This window comes from Mustela putorius, unplaced genomic scaffold (genome assembly GCF_011764305.1).
Source record: "Mustela putorius furo isolate JIRA1106 unplaced genomic scaffold, ASM1176430v1.1 tig00000196_pilon_pilon_pilon, whole genome shotgun sequence".
NCBI classification, from domain to species: domain Eukaryota; kingdom Metazoa; phylum Chordata; class Mammalia; order Carnivora; family Mustelidae; genus Mustela; species Mustela putorius.
This window is the reverse complement of record NW_025421310.1, coordinates 4,636,961-4,662,931: the sequence shown is the minus strand read 5'-3', so window position 1 is coordinate 4,662,931 and position 25,971 is coordinate 4,636,961. Positions and strand designations below refer to the sequence as shown.

Sequence of the window (25,971 nt, the reverse complement as noted above, 5' to 3'; positions counted from 1 at the left end):
ACACAAGAAAGCTGTAGTCACGAAGAGGAGACAGCTTTGACACCACCTCCCCACCTCCCCCCAGGTATTCCTTTTCAATAAAGACTATTATCATTCAGTCACATGGCTTGGTGTATAGGGTTAGGAAGGAGTCTTGACTCCAACTGCTGGTTTCTGTCAGTTTTGGCCAATTTAGCTAACCTACGTAAAGCTCATTTTTCTCCTTTGTAAAATGGAGGAGAAAGGATCAACCTGATAGACTACGGTCACCATCTGTACATAAAATTCCCCCAAACTAATTATAACTGAAAGTTTGTACCCTTTGGCCAAAATCTCCCCATTTCCCCAAGCAACCCTTATTCTACTCTCTGGTTTTATGAATTCATCACTTCAGATTCCACAGATGAGTGAGATCACGTAGTATTTGCCTTTCTGTATCTGGTTCATTCATAGTGTTGTATGTTGTAAATGGCAGGCCTTCCTACTTTTTAATGGCTGAATAATAACCCATTGTATATAAACCGCCTTTTCTTTACTCATTTGTCCATTGATGGGCACGTAGACTGTTTCCATATCTTGGAATTGCTGCGAATAATGTTTCAGTGAACATGGGGATGCAGATATATCTTCAAGATACTGATTTCATTTCCTTTGGATGCATACCCAGAAGGGGGATTGCTGGATCATAAAACAGTTCTACTTTTTAATTTTTTGAGGAACCTCCATATTGTTTTCCATATTGGCTGTACCAACTTACATTCCCACCAACAGTGCACCAGGGTTCCCTTTTCTCCACATCCTCACCTGCTGTCTTTTACCTTTCTGGTAATAGTCATCTTAACAGGTGTGATATATCTCCATGGTTTTGTTAGCATTTACCTAATAAGTGGTGATGTTGAGCATCTTTTCATGTATCTTTTGGTCATTTCTACATCTTTGGAGAAATACTGACTTAGGGCCTTTGCCCATTTTAATGGGGTTTTTGCTTCAGTTTTATGTTGTTGCTGTTTGTTGTTTTGTTTTTGTTTTTCATTAGGTTGTATGAGTTCCTTATATATTTTAGATGTTAATCCTTATCACATTTATGATCTGGAAATATTTTAGTCTATCCTGTAGGTTGCCTTTGTTGTGTGTACAAGCCTTTTAGTTTAATATAGTCTCATTGTTTTGTTTTTGCTCTGTTGCCCGAGATTTGCCCAAAATCATTGCCAAGATTAATGTTAAGGAGACTTTCCCATATGTTTTCTTCTCAAAGCTTTACAGTTTCAGGCAATACATTTTAAGTCTTTAATCTCTTTGGAGTTAATTTTTGCATATGGTGTAAGTAATAGTCCAATTTCGTTTCTTTGTACATGAGTATCCAATTTTCCCAATACTTACTGAAGAGATTATCCTTTCCCAATTGTACATTCTTGCTTTCATTTTCTGCCTAGAGCAATATACAATTTTAATGCCATTCCGATCAAAATTCCACCGGTATTCTTCAAAGAGCTGGAGCAAATAATCCTAAAATTTGTATGGAATCAGAAGAGACCCCGAATCGCTAAGGAAATGTTGGAAAACAAAAATAAAGCTGGGGGCATCACATTACCTGATTTCAAGCTTTATTACAAAGCTGTGATCACGAAGACAGCATGGTACTGGCATAAAAACAGACACATAAACCAGTGGAACAGAGTAGAGAACCCAAATATGGACCCTCAACTCTATGGTCAATTAATCTTCGACAAAGCAGGAAAAAATATACAGTTGGTTTCATTTTCAATTATTAGTTGACCATGCATTTATTTCTGGGCTCTAGATTCTGTTCTACTGGTCTGTGTCTGTTTTTATACCAGTACCATACTGTTTTGATTACCATAGTTTCATAATATAGCTTGAAATTAAGAGGTGTGATGCCTCCCAACTTTGTTGTTCTTTCTCAAAATTGTATGTGTGTGTATGTATGTGATATATATATATATATATATATATATATATATATACAAACACACATATATATATCACATATATACACATACATATGTATATATATACACATATATATGATTATGTTAGCTTTTCAGGGTGTTTTGTGGTTCCATACAGTTTTTAGGATTATTATTTCTATTTCTGTGAATAATGCCATTGGAATTGTGATAGGGATTGCACTGAATCCATAAATTGCTTTGGGTAGTTTGGACATTTTGACAATATTGAGTATTCCAATCCAAGAACATGGTATCTTTTAATATATTTGTGTCTTCCATTTTTTAATCAATGTCATATAGTTTTCCACATACAGCTCTTTCACCTCCTTGATGAAATTTATACCCAGATATTTTATTCTTATCTGGTTTTGGTATGAGAGTGATGCTAGTCTCATAAAATCAGTTTGGAAGTGTTCCTTCCTCTTCAATTTTTAGAAGAATTTGAGATTAGTATTACTCTTCTTTCCATATTTGGTGAAATTTACCAGGGAAATCATCTGGCTCTGGGTTTTTCTTTTCTTTTGGGGGAGATTTTTGATTGCTAATTCCATCTCCTTACTTGTTAATGATTTGCACCTGTTTTCCATTTCTTCATGATTCAATCTCAGTAGTTTGTATGCTTCTAGAAATTTATCCATTTCTTTCTCTTTATCCAATTTATTGATGTGTATCTGTTGATAGTGGTCTCTCATGATCCTTTGTATTTATGTGGTACCAGTAGTAATGTCTTCTCTTTTATTTCAGATTTTGAGTCCCCTCTCTCTGTTTTTGCATGGTTAGTCTAGCTAAAGCTTTGCCAACTTTATATTCTTCTTTTTTTTTTTTTTACTATGTCATGTTAGTCACCATACAGTACATCATTAGTTTTTGACATAGTATTCCATGATCATTGTTTGCATATAACACCGCAACAACTCTTCGTTTCACTGATCTTTTCTAATGTCTTTCCTGCCTTTATTTCTGCTCTGATCTGTATTACTTTCTTCTTTATGCTAACTTGGGGCTCAGTTTGTTCTTCTCTTCCTAGTTCCTTGAGGTGCAAAGTCGGGTTGTTTGAGATGTTTTTTTCTTAATGTAGGTTTTTTTGCTCACCTATCAGGAATGACAGAATCCAAGAGTGGAGGTGAAAATTGAGTGCTTGCTTAAGCATCCGCAGGGGCCTTCAAAGGTTCAAAATCATTGCAGTGAGTCAAAGGAAATAAAAATCGAGTTAGTGCACAATACATGATGACTTAAGGGAAATATACAGGAAGTTCTCAGATGATGGGGATAAGGATTAAAAGATGGTAACAATGGAAATTCAGAGGAGCAATTGTATGTAAGCAGCAGGTTCACTAAGAAGTGAGTCTCTCTCCTGTTGGCAATGTCATTGTTTTCTTTCTTCTCCACATTCCACTTCTTGCTCATAATAATCACGAAGTAAGACAAAGGAAGGATGAGACAGTGGATGGAGAGGAACAACATGCCTTTGATTCCAGACACTTTTTATAAATTCCCGTTGAGTCTTTAAAATCATCATTAGCCATCACGGAAATTCAAATCAAAACCACATTGAGATACCGCCTTACATTAGTTAGAATGGCAAAAATTGACAAGGCAAGAAACCACAAGTTTTGGAGAGGATATGGAGAAAGGGGAACCTTCTTACACTGTTGGTGGGAATGCAAGTTAGTGTAGCCACGTTGGAAAATGTCGCAGACCAGCATGAGAAGTCCAAGGGAAGACCGAGAGAGAATGGTGGGGAATTAAGAAAGACAAGAGTCAGAAAGCTAGGATTGGAAAGTCTTCATGGGCTGATAACCCAGTGGACCCCCAAAATGCATGAGAGACCTTATTTTATGGTTCAATAACAAGGATGTTTATCAAGGAACTTGAGGTCAGATGACCACAAGTCCAATTGGCCGCCTTGCTTTAAAACAAAAGTTTATTCAAGCATATTTACAGAGGAACTCAAGAACCATGTCAGCTTGACCCAGAGTGCTTATGTAAGCCAAACCAAATAGTGAGTGACTTGCAGGGATTGCGAGAGCTAGCCCTTGGTAAAGTTCCTTTGACTGCAAGGACCGTGTCAACTTGCAGTCTGTTCCCCACAGGAAGACAGTGTCGAGTTTCCTCAAAGAATTAAAAATAGAGCTACCCTATGATCCAGCAATTGCACTACTGGGCATTTACCCCAAAGATACAGATAAAGTGAAAAGAAGGGCCATATGCACCCCAGTGTTCATAGCAGCCATGTCCACAATAGCCAAAATGTGGAAAGAGCCAAGATGCCCTTCAACAGATGAATAGATACAGAAGATGTGGTCCATATATACAATGAACTATTACTCAGCCATCAGAAAGGATGATACCCACCATTTGCAACGACATGGACGGGGCTGGAAAAGATTACATTGAGTGAAATAAGTCAAGCAGAGAAAGTCAATTATCATTTGGCTTCACTGTGTTGTGGAATATAAGGAATAACATGGAGGACATTAGAAGAAAGAAGGGGAAAATGAAGGGGAGGAAATCGGAAGAGAAGACCAACCATGAAAGACTTTGGATTCCAAAACACAGAGTTTTAGAGAGGCAGTTGGTGAAGGGATGGGGTTGGCCCAGTAGTAGGTATTAGGGAGGATATTAGTTTTGCATGGAGCACTGGGTATTATACGCAAACAATGAATCTTGGAACACTGCATCAAAAATTAATGACGTACTTATGGTGACTAATGTAACATAATAATAAAATAATAATAATAAAATAAAGTAACTGTGGCATACATGTAAGCCCCAAATAATTGTTAGCTATTATGTGCCTGGCACAGCTCCAAGTGTACCTATAGATTTGTCTCTTTCAGAATCCTCACACTCCCATCAACAGGTATGTTCTGGTCCAGGATCAAAGATCAAAAAAGAAGCAGAGAGGTGCTGTGATTTGGCCACTTACCTTGCTAATACATGACATCAAGAATAAAAGCTACAGAATGGATTTAAGTCCAAACCCTAAGCCTGAATACTGGACAGGTCCTTAGGTTTTTCCACAAGCAAAGAACCTTGAGGGGGAAAGGAGCTAAAGAGAATATCTGGTGCATTGTATACTCTACCAGATATGGATTAGATAAATCTATCTTCTTGAGTGGGTTTTCATTTATTTATATTTTCATGTCTCCACAGGTCTTGTCTGTTGTCTCTTCCGACTGATTGTCGTCATCACTGGCACAAAGGTTCTACGTCTTGAGTGGAGATGAGTGATGTGAATCTGAAGTCTGTCCCTTTTATCTGCTCTTCCTCCAGTTCTTCCTCTCAGTTTTCCCCCTGTTCTTCCTCTTCCTCTTCTAGCACTCCTTCTCCTTGTTATTTAATCTCATCCTTGATGTCCTCTGCCTCCTCCAACTCTCCTTTTGAAAATGGAGTCATGCTGTACATGGCTTATTTAAGCAAGGAGGGGCTGCAAACATTCAAGCAGCTTTTAGTGGATGAGAACCCCAGGCCTGGATCAGTCCAGATCACCTGGGACCAGGTGAAGACAGCCAGATGGGGAGAGATGGTTCATCTCTTGGTGGAGTTCTTCCCTGGACGACTAGCTTGGGATGTGACTCATGACATATTTGCCAAGATGAACCAGACAGAATTGTGTCTTCGGGTACAGATGGAGCTAAATTGTGAGTGGTAATCTGGTATACAAAACGGGGCTGGGGGGATACCTGGGTGGCTCAGTCAGTTAAGCAGCTGCCTTCGGCTCAGGTCATGATCCCAGGGTCCTGGAATCGAGTCCCACATTGGGCTCCTTGCTCAGCAGGGAGCCTGCTTCTCTTTCTGCCTGCCACTCCCCTTGCTTGTATTCTCTCTCACTCTCTCTCTAGCAAATAAATAAATAAAATCTTTTAAAATTTTTTTATTATGTTTATTTAGACACTGTATAGTACATCATTAGTTTTTGATATAGTTCAATGATTTATTAGTTACATATAACACCCAGTGCTCATCACAACACATGCCCATCACTCTCTTACCCCCTCCCCCCATTCCCCTCCCCTCTGAAACCCTCAGTTTGTTTCCCAGAGTCTCCCTCTCTGATTTCTTCCCATCCCTTTCCCTCCCTTCCCTATGATCCTCTGCACTATTCTTTATGTTGCACACCTGAGTGAAACCATATGATAATTGTCTTTCTCGGCTTGACTTACTTCACTCAGTGTAATCCCCTCCAGTCCCTCCATGTTGATGCAAATGATGGGTATTCTTCCTTTCTGGTGGCTGAATAATATTCCATTTTATATATGCACCACATCTTCTTTATCCATTTGTCTGTTGAAGGGCATCTCTGTTCCTTCTACATTTGGCTATTATGGCCATGGCTGCCATGGCCACAATAAACAAAATCTTTTTAAAAAATGGGAAAGGGTTTGAGTATTAAAGAATTAAATACTTTACTGAGTACCCATACTGGCCACCTGAACAAGAAGGCAAATAGTGGAGTATGATGATGACTGATCCCCAAACCCAAAGACCATCACATTAACATAGTTTTAAAAAACTTAACCAGATACTGCTTATCTGGTATGTGTATATACACTATCTTCATTATTGATGGATTCCATGTTTGTGCATTTGCCTATTCACTGAAACTTATTTTAACTCCAAAATCAGTCATTGTGGCACTTTTATAGTCATTTATGGACATGTAGGTTGGAGAAAAATTGGACACTGATGGTCCCAGCTGCAGCTGAATAAAGCAGTGCTCTGCCTTCTGACCTGTGCCCTCATCCTGTAAATAAGTGTCCTTTCCACAGTCTATTTGGTGTCACTTATTTATGTTTCTGTGTATCTCATTGGTGTTTAACCTGTCCCCCAAGTGTGGTGGTGAAGGGATGTTCATGAATCAATAATACATATTGAATAAGATTTCTTTGAACAAAAACACACGTAGACCATGGTTATCCATTGAAGAGCCGAAATGTTGTAAGCAGAGGCTACAGGAATCTAACCCTGTATTCATGGGGGTGCAGTATTGGTTATTTGAATATTCACAGTAATTTTATAGAACTTAAATAGCCCAAGTAAGAGGAGTTAGTGACTATGTATGTGTGTACACATATGATTATTTTTATATACATCTAAATATGTACATACACAGACACATGCACACATATATGAGCACACTCATAGATTTTAAAGTGTGCATGTATGTCATACACACATATGCATGTATGTTTGTGTATATCACTCCCTCTGTGTTTGGATGACCTATCGGTTTATGTTATTGAATACTTTTTCAGTACATCCTAAAACAGCACCATTTTCTTACTTCCTAGCATCATGGTGGAGCCTAGGCCATTTTCTTCACCCTGGACTAAGGTGGTGAGAGAATGGGACTCTGGGATCCTAACCTGAAAGGGCCTGTTGCTTCCATGTGGCTTTCCCTATCTTGTCAGTCATTCCAGTGTGACAGTCTCCTTTCTTGTCTGTTCCAGACATTCTACCCAACCTGGAGCTCAAGGACTTGAACCCAAGAGAAATGCCAGTGAATTTGGAGGAAGGAGAATCTGGTATGTGCTGGCATTTTGACAAAGCCTGGAGGAAAATGGGCTTTGGGTTGGGGTAAGAAGCTCCTTTCCTGGGGAGAGACTGATAGTAAATTAGTATGTCAGTGTCTGTTCAATGAATCAGAATTTTAAGAAAAAAAGAGTAGTTACAGACACACTTAACTCAGAAGTCCAGCCACTAGCCCAGCGAGAGGCATCGAACGATGTTAAGGAGACATCACTTCTGTCTTTCTCCTGGCTCCCTCTTTTTCCGTGGGACTCAGCCTTGAGTGGTCCCTCCTACTACAGTGGCCATCTTGGCCACAGCTACCTCACCCATACATTGTGCCTGCTTACCACCATTGGCAGAAAGAGGAATATTTTCTCATTTCTCCAAGCATTCATCCCTGAACTGATTCAGCTGAATGAACTGAGGTCATGAGCTCAACAATGAATGAAATGATGAAGCGCCCTGGTTGGTTAAGACTGGCCCACATACTTCAGAGAGAGCTTGGTGGTAGAGCCACCCACAGCCCAACAGAACAGACCAAGAGTGTCAAGGGGTGGTTTTCCAAAGAACCACTGGAGTGCTATTGCCAGATGGGAACGGTTGGTAGGCAAAAAATAAATAAGTAAGTAAGTAAATAAATAAATAAATAAATAAAAATAAATTAAAAAAATACAGCAAATACCTTAAACCCTCCTCTTCTCCACTCTACCATCCTGAAGCATCAAAAGTTGGATTCTAGAAAGAATTATGTTCATGTAAATCAAGTTTGCACTTCCCAGTCAGGTTGTATGAACAGATGAGGTCAAAAGGAACTGAGGGCCCCAGGGCAACACTCTAATCTGTTAGGAAAGCACATGGAAAGTTGGGTATGGGATCCCCAGTCTAGCCATTCAACAATCACTAGAGGGATGATGGTTCTGACACCACAGTCTGAGCCAGAGTTGTGAAGTCTTCTTATTTTGGAGATGGCAGGCTTGAGGCTTAGAGCTTCTGTGATTTGCTTACCCTCATAAACCCAATAAGTAAGTAGACCTGAACTTGCAGTAAGCTTCCTCCTATCTGTCAGCTGGAGGTGGAGGGAAGGAAGTCAGAGTCAGACATCATGTATAATTTGTAAAGTTTCCTGTTGATAGGAGGGGAGAGAGAATCACAGGTTGAGATAAAGGCTGTGACAGATCCTATTAACTCCCTACCCCACATCTCATGTGTTGACAGAATCCAATTTATTTAGGGATAAAGTGGACCCATCCCTAAGGGAAATACTTTTTCTCCAGGTTTCCTTAAAGTTGGGGTTATCCATCTGATGGCTCTAGGCCATGCGATACAAGTAGAAGCCTCCTGAGTGTTTCCGTTTGTACCGATGGAAGTATACATGAGCTGCGAACATGTCCCTTCTCCCCACGATTTCTGCTTTGAGTGCAAATATAACTCACAACATAATGATGACATAATTACAATAGCAATCCCCTCATCATGAGGCAAGAGGTGCAGAGGACGTACTTACAGAAATGTGGTGTTACTTGGCCCTGAAGCTACAGAACCACCCCGCCCATTTCAACAGCTTTACACACAGATCCCCCTATTTCTTAAGGAAAAAGCAGTCCTTCTCCGTTTAAGCCACTACGAGTTGACTTTTTGGATTACTCATGGCTTCTTTATTGGTGCAGGGCTGTCAGGAAAAGAGCATGGTGTGTGCAGGTGTGTTATGGGGCTTGATGTAGATGTCAAGGTTAGCTTTCTTCTCATTCAATTGGTTCTCATACACAACTCTGACCCTGTACTCTGTCTCTCTCCCACCCTGCTAATCTAGATAAAATACAGGAGTACAAAGTGCACGTGACGAATGAGTATTCCATGATGCGGACGATGACCACCTGGTCTGGGAGCCATGCAGACTTCTTCTACCAAGACATAGAGAGACACGAGAGGTTCTTACCATGCCTTTTTCTTCCCAAAAGACCTCAAGCCAAACAGCCCAAGACTGTGGTCCTACAGGGAGTCGCCGGGGTTGGAAAAACAAGTTTGGCCAAAAAGGTGATGCTGGAGTGGGCAGAAAACAAGTTCTACTGCCACAAGTTCCGGTGTGCTTTCTACTTCCATTGCCAGGAAATGGCTCAGGTGGATGAGCAGAGCTTCGCAGAGCTGATTGCCCATAAGTGGCCTGGGTCACGGTCTCTCATGTCCAAGATTATGTCCAAACCAGACCAACTTCTGCTCCTCTTTGATGGCTTTGAGGAAGTGTCACTGACCCTCACGGATAGACCAGCTGACCTGAGTGATGACTGGATCCAGAAATTGCCCGGGCCTGTCCTCCTGGCTAGTCTGCTGAGCAAAAGAATGCTTCCTGAAGCCACCTTACTGATCACCTTCAGGTTCACATCTTGGAGGAAGCTCAAGCCCTTCCTGAAACACCCCTCTTTCATAACACTCACGGGGTTTAGTATGGCAGAGAGAGCCAAGTACTTCAGGACATATTTTGGAAACAAGAGGGATGCTGATGAAGCCTTGAGGTTTGTCACGGGAAACACAGTTCTCTTCTCCATGTGTCAGGTCCCTGCAGTTTGCTGGATGGTGTGTTCCTGTCTGAGACAGCAGATGCAGAGAGGAGCAGACCTTGCACAGGCATATCCAAATGCCACAGCTGTTTTTGTCCAGTATCTGTCTGGCTTCTTTGCCACCAAGCCTGGAAGCCCTCCCAGAAACACTCATCAGACACGACTGGCAGGTCTGTGTTATTTGGCCGCAGAGGGCATGTGGAACATGAGATGGGTGTTTGACACGAAAGACCTTGAGCAGGCCAAGCTGGATGAGACCGCTGTTGCTACTTTTCTCCATATGAATATTTTTCAAAGGGTGGCAGGTGATGGAGACCGCTACGCATTTGCCATTCTAAGCTTCCAGGAGTTTTTTGCTGCCTTCTTGTACGTTCTGTGCTTCCCCCAACGACTCAGAAATTTCCGGGTGTTGGACCGTGTTCAGATCATACGCCTGATAGCATATCCCGGAAGAAAGAAAAACTACCTTGCTCAGATGGGGCTCTTCTTATTTGGCCTTTTAAATGAAAAGTGCGCTTCAGCTGCAGAGAAGTCATTTGGATGCAAGCTGTCCCTGGGCAACAAGAAGAAGTTGCTGAAAGTGGCAGCCCTGTTGCATGAATGTAGCCCACCCACACTGCACCACGGTGTCCCGCAGCTGTTCTACTGTCTGCATGAGATCCAGGAGGAGGCATTTGTGCGTCAGACCCTAAGCGATTGTCAGAATGCTACTTTGATCATCAGCAAGAAGAAAGACATGCAAGTGTCTGCCTTTTGTCTTAAGTACTGTCAACGTCTGCGGGCTCTAGAACTGACTATGACCCTGACTATCCCCCACGTGGGCACACTCAGCGTGGATCCCCTCCATTCTGCTGAGTGAGTGCTCTCATCTCTCCTTTGGCAACTTGTGTTTCCCAGGGATCTTGCCTACCATTCCCCAGGCATTCAGGGCGACCAGCTGTCCTGAGGTCGTTCCTCACACACGGTGCTGCTAGGATGCAGATTTCCGTGCTAAAACTGGGAGAATCCTGGAAGCAAGATGATTTGTTCACTTTCCTTATCTCTATCCTGCCTGCCCTCCCCTCCCTTATATGTGGGGACCTTATTACACCTGTCATCCCCACTTCTGCATATCACCACCTTGCCAGTTCCTAGGGAAGTGCTGTCCAATGGGACTTTCTATCACGGTGGAAATCCACGAGCTATGTGACACCAGGAACACTTGGACTACGGCTCTTGGGACTGAGGCAGTGCATTTCAAATCTTATTTAACTTCAATTAATTTAAATATGTGCAGTCGCATGTAGCTAGTGGCTGCTGTATCAGGCAGTGCAGCTCCAAGGGAGATTTCCTTTCAATGCAAAAACATCACTTCCATCTTTAGATGGTGAAAAAAGAACTGAAAACCACTTGTCCTCATCAGGGAACTGTCACATCTCCCTTCTTATTTTCCTACCAAACACCTTGAAAACACCATTTCTAGTCACTGTTTTTTCCCTACTCCCCGCTGTGATTTGGAGTGGGTGTCCTGGCTTCCTGGGCAAGAGTTTGAGTTCTCCATTTCCTCCCAGAACCAACTGTGCGTCTGTGGACAAGTTCACTTAACTTTTCTGGGTCGCTGTTTCTTCATGAGTAAATGATTTTTTAAAAATGGTGCAAGGTGAAAAAATAATGAATACCGTTTTTCTGAAAATAAATTAATTAATTTTAAAAAAGGTAAAAAAAATGGTACAAGGTTTTTTGAAGGTTAAGTGCATGCATGATATGCATGATACACCAAGCCTGTCCCAGCCTTTAGCTCCTACCAATAAAAACAAGATACAATTACTAATGTGATTTTTATTCCCACCATTCCACTGAAACTCTCACAGAAGATCTATATTTAAACAAGTATAGTGAATTTATTTTTTCTTAAAAAGTGACAGTTTGTACTGACCACTCATTTTTTCGTACAGTTCTCATACTGGTTCATATTTTTTTTAGCCATTGCTCTATACCAGACACAGTGCCAGGTATTTTTACTTTATGTGAATTATTCCTTTTAACGTTGCCAATGGGCACCATGAAGTAATGGAGGTCAGGTAGATTTGTAACTTGTCCAAGGTCACACAGCCGGTTGAAGCTAAGACTTAAACTGAAATTGGACCTCTGATGGCTATGATGAAAAGCCAGAAAACTAGACTTAGGCTGGGGATTGGAGTCACAGGAGGGAGCACAATCCTTTTTGCTGCAAAATTAGAGTGCTTCTCTCATTCCCTAGTTGCTCTATGTAAAGAAGCCGTAGTCTCTTCCAGACACGTGGTTTTTTCCATGAAAGCCAGCATAACGTAAGTGTGTTGATGGGTTGTTGTCAGATTCTTTTTAAATATCCTCTAATAGTCTGATACATGGCTAGATAAATCAAATGGACCTCTTCTGAAGTTAGGGGACATCTAGGTTCTGCTCTCTTCGTTGTCACGTCAAACGGTGCCCCATCTTCATCAGGCACATGTGAGTGCCCGGTAAGCAGAGGTAAGCAAATTAAGCCTGGTCGTTTTTATAAATAAATCTTAATTGGATGTCAGCCATGCTTGCCTATGACATCTGTTCCAACTGCCACCACATGGCTATGCCAGAGTTGAGAGGCTTCCACAAATCGCTTGGGCTATGAAAGCCTAATATATTTGCTGGCACTTACAGAAGAAGTTTTCCGACCCCTGTGCTAGGGTATATATTTTTTTAAAGATTTTATTTATTTATTTGACAGAGATCACAAGTAGGCAGAGAGGCAGGCAGAAAGAGAGAAAGGGAAGCAGGCTCGCTACCAAGCAGAGAACCCAATGTGGGGCTCAATCCCAGGACCCTGGGATCATGACCCGAGTCGAAGGCAGAGGCTTTAACCCACTGAGCCACTCAGGTGCCCCATAGGGTATATTTTTAGAAAAGGAATTGCCCAATCACAGAGTGTACACATCACATCACATTAACTTTCTATCACAGATAGCCCCCAGTGGCTCTCCAGGGAGCCTTAGGGTCTCTTGCATGGGATGATCACATGGGAAAGACTACTCTGTGTCTTCTCACCACGTCCATGAGCAGCTCCACAGCTCCCTGTTGCACATGGTTGGTCTTCCCAACAAAGACCTCCAAAGTCTAACCATAATGTCTTGAGATATGTCTGAATAATTTTAAAACCTAACATTGGCGGAACTCTTAAAAGGTGAGAAATTGGGGTACCTGGGTGGCTCAGTGGGTTAAGCCTCTGCCTTCGGCTCAGGTCATGATCCCAGGGTCCTGGGATTGAGCCCCACATTGGGCTCTCTGCTCGGCGGGGAGCCTGCTTCCTCCTCTGTCTCTGCCTGCTTTTCTGCCTACTTGTGATCTCTCTGTCAAATAAATCTTTTTTAAAAAAAGGTGAGAAATTTCCTTCATGTTGGTCATCTGTTGATAACTTTTGGGACAGTTCTTGAAGAGGGTTCGTATACTTACCCCAGCTTTTTGGAGCTGTGATTGACATATAGCCTTGTGTACGTTTATGCATACAACATAGTGATTTTCTATATGTACACATCGCAAAAGGATTACCACAATAAGGTTACTTAATATATCCATCTCCTCACCTACTTACAATGTGTGTGTGTGTGTGTGTGTCTGATGAGAACTTTTATTCTCAAATGACTTTCAAATACACAATATGGTATCATCCCTGATAGTCCCAGCTGATAGTCACCCCCTAGAATATATTCATCTTATAACCTATCTTATAACTGATATACCTTTGACCACTTGTATCCACTTCCTCACCCCCATACATGGAGTTCGTATTTTTTTAATATCAATTTTATTGATTTTACTTAAAAATTATCTTTCCATAATTATAAAAATTGTTAAAGTATGTGCAAAATAATTTGTATTGCTTTTATGTGTTTGCATTTAAAATGGGTGGGAAAGGCACATGGTTTTATTTTATGGGATTTCGTTCTGAACGAAGATGACATGCTAGTGTAAGAAGTTTTCTGAAATTTTCTTTTTTCATCTAATACATCTTAGAACTATTTTAATGTGTGTGTATACCTTCTTCAGTGAGGTGTCCTACAGTCTTCTGGGTGCACTGGAGACTATTAAAGCAGTTCCCCCCTCATTTGCAACTATCTAATACAAACAGCATGAAAGAAAAATCCTCACAGAGTCTCTTGGCCAGTCTCTCTGAAAAGACTGCACAGGGGAAAATGAAGGGGAAAATTAGCAGGTTCTTCCAGAGTCCAGCTACATCTCATATTGGTCTAGCCGTGGATTTTCCTTTCCTGCGCTCACCATGCCAAAAGAAATTAATTTTTCCCTTATTCTGTTCCTACATAGACTTTTTTCTTTTTTAATAATTTTATAAGCAAAGAATAAGACTATAAGATAAAGCTATAATTCAATCTCTGCCCCCATAGAAATCCTAAGAGATTAAAACAACTCTCTTTCTTCCTAAGTCATGGGGAAATCTAGATATTCTTATTTAAGACCACAAGTCTTCCTGGAATAAAATGAGAACTCTTGCAGTGGTATTCCTGGGCATTTTTTTTTAATGAGAGAGACTTACTGGAATTGGAAAGACTCTGTGATCACAACCAGGGCTGGGAACATCAGCCCTGGGTTTACAAGTAGATTTTCTCAAGTTTCACCTCTCACAATAATTTATGTTCTCTTTCTTCCCTTGCACATAGACCAGAAAGCAGTGACCAGTGTTTTCTCTGGTGGCAAGAATTCTGCTCCGTGTTTAGGACACATGAGAATTTGGAAGTCCTGACTTTGACCAACACTTCTTTGGAGGCTGAGTCAGTGAAGGTTCTTTCTGCGGCTCTGAGACATCCTGGGTGTAAACTGCAAAAACTCATGTGCGTACAAACAGACCTTGGCTGGAAGGAATTCCACCAAAAGAGTCTGTTCCCCATCTGGTTTTTCTACCCCCTCTCTGCTCACCTAGACTTGCAGAAAGCATCCGTGTGTACTGTTTTCCCCTTCCAGTCTTACAGAGGCAGAACAGATGCACAACATTGAGGAAGTGTTCAGCTGTGCAGCATAATGTCTTGACGTGCATGTATTGCAAATTGATCACCTTCGTAAGTTAATATTCATCACCTCCTAGAGCGGCCAAAGATCCTTTTGGTGAGAAGGATCTTCTCTCTTGGCAACTCTTAAATACACCGCCCAGCCATGCTGACGGCAGTCCTCAGGCCCTACAGCACATTCCCAGTGTTTTTGCATCTGGTACCTACGAGCTTGTACCCTTTGACCGCCCTCACCCAATTCCTCAACCTCCTGCCTCTGACACCACCACCACCAACAATAACCCTGATCTCTTTTTCTGAGTTTTGGGTTTGTTTGCTTTTTGAGGTTCCACCCATTAATGAGATCATTTTTCCAAAAAGGACATACAAATGGAGTTGTTTTCCCCATTTCACAGATGAGCAAACTGGGGCACAAGGTGATACTGTTGATACATACTTAAAATATGGATTTTTAAATTTTTTTAATTTAAATTCAATTAACCAACATATAATACATCACTAATTTCTGATGTAACATTCAATGATTTGTTATTTGCATATAATGCCCAGTGCTCATCACATCACGTGCCCTCCCTCATGCCTGTCACCCAATTACCCCAGCCCCGACCCACCTCCCCCAACCTGGAAACAACCCAGTGTGTTTCCCGGAGACAAGAATCTCATGCACATCTTGACTTGAGTCCATTCTCCTAGCCACTATACCATGCTCTCTCTCGCTCTCTGCTTTTTAAGATCCAGAAACCCAATAACTCATCAGAATTCCTTGAAATAGCCCACCAGACATCACGTGGTCCCTAGCCAGTATTTGACCAATTTTGTCTCCTGTTATTATGACGACTATTAATAGCACCCACATACTGAGTGGGCACTGTACACCAAGCCCCGTGCAAAGCCAATTATGGGTATCATGTACATTAGCTCTCACCCGCATCTTAAGGAGAAGGCATCAAGCACTCTCTAGTGGCCCTGATGCTGAAGCCTGGAAGGTACGTAACCCACATAAGGATCACCCAACCAGGAGGCCGCACTAAGCTGAGGACCCAGTGCAGACCTCACAGGAAAGCCCTCATGTACTCCTAGATGAATTGAATCTAGAACTGATGAGCAAATGGGCAGGTGTTGGTCAAAAGGTACAGAGCTCCAGGTAGAAGTCAAATAAATTCTGGGAATATGATCATCAGCATTGTGGCAGCAGTCAGCAATATTGTACGGTATCCTGCAAAGGATTCTCATCACAAAAAAAAAAAAAAAGAAGAAGAAATGATAATTTTGTGACAGGATGACGGTGTTACCCAATGCCAAGGCAGTCACCATTTTGCAGTATATTAATGGATCCAATCAACATGTCCTGCAGCTTAAGCTTACACATTATTATGTGTCAATCACACCTCAGTAAGGAGATGAAATCTGATTGTAACCAGGCACTGCTTCCCTCTCCAGCTTCAGACGTGTGCATCCCTCCATGCTGAATGAGGACTTAATCCAAGTTTTGACTGAAAACCAGTATCTGAGCTACTTGGAAATACAAGGCACGGAAGTGAGACGTGAGGCCATGGAGTTTCTGTGCACAGCCTTGAAATGTCCGCAGTGCTATCTGCAGTGTCTGAGGTAAGACAAGCCTTGGGTCTGGCGAGACCCTGGTGCCCAGACTGTTCTTTCCGAGGTGGGGTTACATGCGCAATCTTCCTATCATCCTTCTTTTGATCTCGTTGTTAGTTTTATTTGGCTTTTTTTTCTGAGGTGTACAATGTGATGACTTGATACACACACACATTGTTCTTAGTTCACAGGCTGTACAAAACCAGGTGGCCAGGAGACCTGGCCAACAGCCAAAGTCGGCCAACAGCCAAAGTCAGCCAACTCCCAGCGTGTGTTCCTGAGGTTGTTGCGTTTGTGCAGTGGGGTGCTCCCACTGTGTGTTCAACAACTCCATGTCGGTGAATCATGTGGGAGCATCACACTAGACATCGGCAAACCCTGCACATCAGGGCTTTTTTCTCCAGAGTCAGTAAACACTTACCAGCATCCTCACCAGACTTTCTGTGTGTTCCATCATCCTAATAAAGCTTGGGCAACCTCTTGTTTCCACCAGCCAACTCTGGTCCTTCACACCTGTCAGAGCTGAGTGGAGATGGAGACTTAGGTGGCTAGACCCAGAGGTGGCTCATCATGGTAGTCGGGTAAAGGTCGATGTCAGGTGGAAATCTCGCTTAACAAGATGGCAGCTGTGATCTCACGGGACTGAAATCTCAGTTCTTTGTCTTGAAGATTGTTTGACAGAGAAATGTAAAATTTGTCCTGTTTCATAGATAGAGCCCAGTTGTAAGCCCGTGCCTGTTGGTTATGGCCCCAAGTGTCTATTATTTGATACTTTGTGACTAAGATGCTGAATTTGATGCATGCTTACCAGCTGGAGGAGATGAGCATCCTTCCTGGAGTTGCTCTTGCATGAAGAACAAAGATGTGGGATAGTAGACGGTATATATGCAGCTATGTGGGTACCATTTTCCCCAGGAGTTCAGGCTTGGGCATTTTTATGTGGACTCCATAGGCTGGAAGACTGCTCAGTTACCCCTAAAAGTTGGATTGATCTTGCCAAGGATCTTGGAAGTAACAAATGCTAATGCTAAGAAGTACCTGCCTGAGCAACATCTTCCTGGAAACATCACCAGTGGCCAGGGAAGCAAGGGCAGAAAGGAACTACTGGGACTTCATCAAGATCAAAAGCTTTTGCACAGCACAGGAAGCAGCTGACAAAACCAAAAGGGAACTGACAGAATGGGAGAAGAGATTCGCAAAGAACATATCAGATCAAGGGCTAGTATCCAAAATCTATAAGGAACTTAGCAAACTCAACACCCAAAGAACAAATAATCCAATCAAGAAATGGGCAGAGGACATGAACAGACATTTCTGCAAAGAAGACATCCAGATGGCCAACAGACACATGCAAAAGTGCTCCATGTCACTCAGCATCAGGGAAATACAAATCAAAACCAAAATGAGATCCCACCTCACACCAGTCAGAATGGCTAAAATTAACAAATCAGGAAATGACAGATACTGGCGAGGATGCGGAGAAAGGAGAATCCTCCTCCACTGTTGGTGGGAATGTAAGCTGGTGCAACTACTCTGGAAAATAGCATGGAGGTTCCTCCAAACGTTGAAAATAGATCTACCCTACGACCCAGCAATTGCACTACTGGGTATTTACCCTAAAGATACAAATGTAGTGATCCCAAGGGGCACATGCACCCCAATGTTCATAACAGCAATGTCCACCATAGCTAAACTATGGAAAGAACCTAGATGTCCATCAATAGATGAATGGATAAAGAAGATGTGGTACACACACACACACACACACACACACACACACACACACACACAGGAATACTATGCAGCTATCAAAAAGCATGAACTCTTCCCATTAGCAACGACATAGTTGGAACTAGAGTGTATTATGCTGAGTGAAATAAGTCAATCAGAGAAAGAATTTTCATATGATCTCCCTGATATGAGGAATTTGAGAGGCAGGGCAGGGGGGCTCGTGGGGGGTAGGGAAGGAAAAAGTGAAACAAGTTGGGATCGGGAGGGAGACAAACCATAAGAAACTCTTCATCTCACAAAACAAACTGAGGGTTGCTGGGGGGAGGGGGGAGGGAGGGGGCGGTGGTGTTATGGACATTGGGCAGGGTATGTGCTATGATGAGTGCTGTGAAGTGTGTAAACCTGGTGATTCACAGATCTGTACCCCTGGGGCAAATAATACAATATATGTTAATAAAAATAATTTTTAAAAAAAGAAGTATCTGCCTGGAGACATTTGAGACGTATTGCCTGCCAGTGGACCGACTAGAGAGGCTATCGTAACTCTTGTTGTCATGACAGTTGTTCATGAGTTTGGTGAGTTGAGTGCTTCTGGGACAAGAGCATTAGTTGGACTACAGAGCTACAGAGAGGCTGGTTTATCTGTCCTCCCGCTTATGACCTAGAACCTCTCCAGCAGTTTTCCTTCCTCACCATTTGTATTGATCCCGGCCCTGCTCTTCACGATAGCCTCTTTCAGCTGGGCCGAGCAGGCCCCTCATGTGTATATTCTTTTTTATTAAGATTTTATTTATTTGTTTGTGAGAAAGAGAGAGGGAGAACACAGAGAGAGAGGGAGAAGCAGACTCTCTGTTAAGCAGAGAGCCCGACATGGGGCTTGATCCCAGGAGCCTGGGATCCTGATCTGAGCTGAAGGCAGATGCCCAACTGACTGAGGCACCCAGGCCCCTGCCCACATGTACACACAGCACCACAGTTCCACATTGCTTTGAATTTCACACAAGTGGCCTTGGCTAGGACATGTTCTTTTTCTGATCCACGGACATTTTTGTGCTCAGCTGCTTCAGAACCTTGTTCCCCGTCACAGAGGAATGGTAACAATTGTGTAAATATGCAACAGTATAGATTTCTGTCCTACCTGCCACTGAGGTTTGGCTGTTTGCACACACGCACGCACACACACAGTCCATGCGTACACACTGTGATGCACACTCCAGCAGTGGGGTCTCCGTGTCCCGGAGAACATCCCTCCTCCATTTCACCAGCTCATGTCTGGCGTCTTTGCACCAGCTTATGGTCGCACCAGCAGCTGGATGCCCTGTCCTGTACCTCCCAGTCCCCATTCAGCCGTCATTCCCCTCTGTATTCCCCCTGCTGGCCTTGCCAGTCGGCTGAGCAGGAGATAGCATCTCATTGTTTTAACCTCTATTTCCTTCATTACTATGAAAATGTTTCCATGACCTCTACAGTGAATGCCTGCCCATCTTTATTTTTTTTTTAATTTTTTATTTTTTATAAACATATATTTTTATCCCCAGGGGTACAGGTCTGTGAATCACCAGGTTTACACACTTCACAGCACTCACCAAAGCACATACCCTCCCCAATGTCCATAAAGCAACTTTTAAAAAGCATATACATGTTTGTTTGTTTGTTTGTTTAGTGAGCATTGATTTTTAAAGCTTGCAAAAGTCTGTCTCTCACAGACTCCAGTGTCTGTGAGTCTGAATACTGCCCACCCACAGTACCCATTACATAGTCTTTAACTGTCAGTGGTCTCCTTCCCGTTCTTCCTATCCCTATAACCATTCTCCTGACCCACGTCTCCTCCACTCCCCTAGTCTCACAGGAAGGCTGCTATCCTCTTCTTCAGGACTTGTTAGCCCTAAGAGGTGGGTAACAGAGGTGTGATGAGGCTTTTCACACCGAAAAGGGGAGCCCAGATGGCAGTGTTCATCTCTCAGTGCGGGGCAAAGAAAATCTGGGCGGGCACATGAATTAAAGTGGATTCTGTCTGTGTGTTTCTGTCCCCCAGACTGGAGAACTGTGAGCTCGCACTGCTTACCTGTAAAACTCTTACCTCCTCCCTCAAGAGTAATGAGATGCTGACCCATCTGAGCTTGGCAGAAAATACCCTGAAGGACGAAGGAACGAAAGAGCTTTGCAACGCCCTACAGTGTTCTACGTGTCCTCTACAGAGGCTTGTGTGAGTCCCAGATAGCCTCTTCTTGAGGGTCCCTGGAGTAGAATTGGGTGATTGACGGAACTGGCTGTGTGTGTGCACATAATCTCGATCATGAATTCTTTTTTTTTTTTAAGATTTTTTTAAGTTTATTTGACAGAGAGCAAGATCACAAGTAGGCAGAGGGGCAGGCAGAGAGAGAGGGAGAAGCAGGCTCCCTGCCAAGCAAAGAGACTGATGTGGGACTCGAGCCCAGGACCCTGAGATCATGACCTGAGCCGAAGGCAGAGGCTAACCCACTGAGCCACCCAGGCACCCCTCAATCGTGAATTCTTTAAATGATTTCCCTTATGTGTCAGGATATGTGATATTGTGATTTATAACACAAGAAATGTGTATTTGGTCTTTGTCCCTGTTTCTGGCACAAAGCTCCCTAAACCCTTGGAAAGAGTGGTGAGAGCTATGTGGTGAGAGCTATGAAAGTATCTTTTATTATGTTAATGACATGACTTTGGGAAAGCACCTAAGGATGGGGTGTTGCTGTCCTAAGAACCAGCCTTGTGATTAGAGGGTTAGAACTTTAAGTCCTTCCCCATGACCTCTGGGGAGGGGAGAGGGGCTGGAGATGGAACCAGCCACCCATAGCGGATGATTTAGTTAATCATGCCTGTGTAATGCAGCCACCATGGAAGCCCCAAAGGACGGGGTCTGAGAGCTTCTGGGTGTGATGCTGGGCGAATGGCCCACCTGGAGAGGACCCGGAAGCTCTGTGTCCTCTCCCCATGCCTCCTCCCACGTGTCTCTCCCATCTGCTCTTCCTGAGTTCCATCCTTTTGCAGTAAAATGGTAATGTGACGAGTAAATGGCTTTCCTGGTTCCATGAGCTGCTTCCACAAATTAACCAAATCCAAGAAGGGGTTGTGGGAACCTGACTGGTGACTGGCATCCTGGGATGGGGCTGGAACCTGCAGTGGAAGGAACCGCAGCCTGGGCTTCGGGCCGGTGTCCGGGGGGAGTGAGGTGGGAGAACCTTCCAGTAGGACTAAGCCTTTAGCCTGCGCAATCTGGCGATTTGTGCATAGTGTCAGAATTGAGTTAATTTCTCTGATCCTATGAGTGTCTGGGAACTGTTTCTTAGTGTGGGGAGAACCCCCCCATACTCGTTGAAATGGGACTCAGAACATTGATGTCGGGTGCTTTTGTCCATTATTAACAGAAAATAAACTCAGACGGTCTTAAACCATAAAGAAATGTGCTAGCTCGTAAAACCAGAAACGGAGAAAGTGGCACGAAATATCCCCTGAGCCCATGACACTTTCAGCTTCCCGGAGAAGAGCAGGGAGCAGTGCGGGGCTTCTGGAAACCGTCCAGCAGCTCTTCACAAGGTTAAACGTAGACCCAACATGGGAGTCAGCGACTCCTCCGCAAGGTGCGGAGCAGAGCAGAGGTACACAGCAGAAACGGGAACGTACGTTCCCACTGAAATGTGCCCAGATGTTCACAGCGGCATGTTTACGAGAGTCAGAAGGTGGAAACAACCGAAGCGTTGATCAGCTGAGGCGTGATTAGAGTGTGTGCTGCATCCGTGTGATGGAACTGATTCAACGGTAGAGAGGAACAGTGCATTGAAATATGCTACATATGGATGCATCTCAAATATATTACGGTCAGGGTGCCCGGGGAGCTCAGATAATGGTCTCAGGATCCTGGGATTGAGCCCCGCATCAGGCGCTCTGCTCAGCAGGGATCCTGCTTCCTCCTCTACCTACTGCTCCCCCTGCTTGTGTGCTCTCTCTCTTTCTCTAACAAGTAAGTAAAAATCTTTAGGAAAAAATTATGGTAAATGAAATAAGCAATTTTTTTTAGATCTCGTTGAGATTTGGATTTCAGTTCGTTTGGATGACTATCCAGAACCAGATAGAGACTGCTGGGGTTGGGGGGTAGGCTGGGGGAAGAAATTAGGAATTGAGAGGGTACAGGGTTTTCCTTCTTGGGGTGATGAAAATGTCCTAAAATTGTGACAAATGTGCACCTCTGTAAATATACTAAAAGATGCTGATTTGTACAATCTAAATGGATGAATGATACTGGTGATATTAGTAATATCTTGATAATGCTGTTATACAAAAAAAAAAAGAAAGAAAGGAGTAAAATCTAAAGGTGTTTTGGTTGGTTTTCTTGACACGTGTTTCTTTGCAGCCTGAGAAACTGTGCCCTGACCTCTGACTGCTGTCCGGACCTGGTCTCCGCTCTGGATAAAAACAAAAATTTGAAAAGCTTAGACCTTGGTTTTAATAGCCTGAAGGATGATGGCGTTATCCTGCTCTTTGAGGCCCTCATGAAACCCCAGTCTGGCCTCCAGATTCTGGAGTGAGTTACCCGGTCTCCACTTTTGTGACAATGGTCTGTAAAATTCTCTGAGCAGAATATGGGAAAGGGTTTTTGCATTTCTGGATTTTTTCCTCCATTTAGTTGGAGGACTGGGCAGCCTCAGTGCAGGGTTGGGAAAGGGATTCCCCAGACTGGGAACTTCTTCCCCTGGGGAGTTTTTAGAGATGCAAATCATTGCACTGTTATTTTCTCTGTCTGGCTTATTTCATTCAGCGCAATGCCCTCCAGGTGCATCTAATGGGATTTCCTTCTTTCTTAGGGCTGGATAGTATCCCATTGTGTATAAATACCACATTTTCTTTATCCATTCACCTGTTGATGGGCAAGGAGGCCGTCTCTGTGTGGTAGCTACCTTGGGTCATGCTGTAGGGAATGAGATGCTGGTGTCTCTTGGAGACCCTGGTTCCAGGTCCTTAGATGGGGACACGGAGGTGGGGTTGCTGGGTCATGTGGAGCTCTGGGGGTGAGCCTGCTGAGCCCTTGACCTTCATGCCCAGGCAGCTCCCATGCATGGTGCACTTAGAGGACCCTTGTTCTAAGAAATGGTCTTCCATTCAGCAGAAATGTCTTTATTGGCTGTGGACCCATGCCTGACATGGCTGGTCTTCTGAAATCGACCTTTGTACTTAGGGATTCTCATATACATATAATTTTTTGTCTTCTTCTCCTAAATGGTCTCGGTGCTCACATGCACACCAGACAGCAATTTGATAAGATTCATCCTATTTTTAATTCGTATCATGGTTACATTAAGTATTTGGAAAAGATTTGGAAACAGCTCTTCTCTGGTGATCAGTGGATGAAACGGTTTTTGCCTCTTTTCTGCCCACATTTTCTGTTCCCTATTAGTGTAATCTGGGTTTGTAGACTAAATCATCACAATCATTGTTTTCTGTTACCTCTCTAGTTTCTTAGGTTCGTCCTGATAATGGATTTCATTTTTTTATAATTAGCTAGTCTAAGGATATTCAGTGTTCACTGTAACTCGTGATTTTTTTTTTTTTTTTTTTATGACGCCTAGGTGGCTCAGTCAGTCATGCACCAGACTCTTGATTTTGGCTTAGGTCACGATCTCAGGGTCGTGAGATAGAGCCCCAGGTCGGGCTCCGCTCTCAGTATGATGCCTGCTGGAGATTCTCCTCCCTCTCCTTCTGCCCTTCCTCACACACTCTCTAGCTCTCTCTCTCCTAAGAAAAATATTTTTCAAGATTTTTTTTTTAATTTTAAGTAATCTCTACACTCAACTTAGGGCTCAAACTCCCAACCCTGAGATTAAGAGTCCCATGTGCTACCAGCCAAGACGCCAGGCGGCCCAGGTCATGATTCCTTTTCTCCAGAAACTGAATCTTGGGTTTTAGACATTGATTTCTCTCTTAGATTGTGTGAAGTATATTTTCAAGAAGGAAACAAATTTCCAGATGAGCATTTATGTGGTGTCCTCTAAGCCTTTGATCATGTGAGATGACTTTTTTAATCTGTGTTCACTGATGAGCAGTGACTTGGCTGAGTATAAAATTCATGGACCGTCCCCCACCCCAAACTTCTTGATCTAAAAATCCCCTAGATTTCATTCTGTGGGATTCTGGTCTTGTAGAAAAGCCATCTACACTTTCCCCAAGAAGATCCCAGACTTCTGTTGCCTTATTCTCCTCATTAAAAAAAAAAAAAAAAAAAAAAAGGCCCTCACACCCCTGCAGGTCTTACTCATGGTTAGAATTACTTTAGAATGACTCTCCCTCCTCCTTCTGTTGAAGTGATTTGCGTGACTGATCAAGATTAAGGAATGTTTCCCCTGGTGTGCAGAGGGAAAAGCAGGTGCCTCCCTGGGGGGGCAGGGTCCAGGCCATTCCTCACTAATGAGAAGCTGGTGCGTGCCCTTTTGGCTTGGGCAGCTGTTTCCAGCTTGTCACTTCTCAGCTAGCAGAGGTTCACAGGGCGGGGGAGGCCACTGGAAAGAAAGCCAAGGATGCACACACAAAAGACGTAGGGACCCCCAGGGGTCCCTCTGTCCTGTCTGCTTTACACTGCTTGTCATAGCCTTGCTCCGAGGGAGATTGTACTTTGTGTTCAAAAATGGGACCCGGGATGCCTGGGTGGCTTAATGGGTTAAGCGTCTGCCTTCGGCCCAGGTCATGATCCCAGGGTCCCGGGACCGAGTCCCACATAGGGCTCCCTGCTCAGCGGGAAGCTTGCTTCTCCCCCTGCTTGTATGCTCTCTCTATATATCTAACAAATAAATAAATAAATAAATAAATATTTAAACAGAAACAAAAATGGAACCCCAAGTGCCCCCTTTCTGTACCTTTCGCTCAGCTACACACCACTTTGTCTTTTTTGCCCACTCTGGATTTCTGATAAGCGGTGCTCCTGTGGCCTGGCTCCTTTCTGGGCCGGCCTCTTCTGCTGAGCCGTGAGCACAGGGGGACCTGTCCACAGAGGAACCAGAACCCCTTGCACACTAGAAGAGTTAAATCAACTATGCTCTTCGAATAGATTTATTTGGTGACCTGCCTCCTCGCCCCACCCCCAATCACATATGCATTCCGGGAAGCCGGGGATGTTTTCTTTACTGTGGCATCAACAACACCCAGGGCAGAGCCTGATACACAGGGACTTCTAAATAAATATTTTTTAAATGGACAAAATTAATGCACGGTGACAATTTTGGAAAGAGGTAATGTGGCTCAACTTCTTGGAGTTGGGGCTTAGAGGGTTGGGATGGGCTGAGCTCTCAGAGGTGGGGCACAGTGACTCGTCTACTGTCTGCTTCCCCCGCTAGGCTGGAGAAGTGTCTGCTCACTGCTGTGTGCTGCCAGGCTATGGCTTCCATGGTCCTGCACAACCAGAGCCTCAGATACCTGGACGTGAGCAAGAATGACATCGGACTCAGGGGCAGAGAGCTCCTGCGGGAGGCCTTCCAGCAGCGCAAGGGGGAAAAGAAGGTTGTTCTGTAAGTCTCTGCTGGGCTCCCTGCGCAGAAACAGCCACCCAAGCAAAGCTCTTCAGAAAGAGGGAGACTCTGGACCCAAAAGGCT

At 43.5% G+C, this 25,971-nt stretch overlaps 1 protein-coding gene across 1 annotated transcript; it reads left to right on the top strand.

The window, feature by feature from the left end:
• The first annotated feature begins 5,304 nt into the window (after window positions 1–5,304).
• On the top strand, window positions 5,305–25,890 carry LOC101689217 (NACHT, LRR and PYD domains-containing protein 8). Its single transcript, XM_013048034.1, has 10 exons — window positions 5,305–5,593; window positions 7,403–7,477; window positions 9,274–10,873; window positions 14,689–14,859; window positions 16,474–16,641; window positions 17,585–17,643; window positions 17,918–17,965; window positions 20,401–20,569; window positions 22,745–22,915; window positions 25,716–25,890. The coding sequence occupies exons 1-10, from the start codon at window positions 5,305–5,307 to the stop codon at window positions 25,888–25,890; spliced, it is 2,925 nt and encodes a 974-aa protein (XP_012903488.1).
• Window positions 25,891–25,971: the final 81 nt, after the last annotated feature.

Bases quoted from the DNA above. Each gene is read 5' to 3' on its own strand.
- LOC101689217 (XM_013048034.1), top strand. From the start codon at position 5,305: ATGTCCTCTGCCTCCTCCAACTCTCCTTTTGAAAATGGAGTCATGCTG. The intron at 14,860-16,473 runs GTGCGTACAAAC...TTCCCTCTCCAG, and splicing joins TGTAAACTGCAAAAACTCAT to CTTCAGACGTGTGCATCCCT. The intron at 22,916-25,715 runs GTGAGTTACCCG...TTCCCCCGCTAG, and splicing joins TCTGGCCTCCAGATTCTGGA to GCTGGAGAAGTGTCTGCTCA.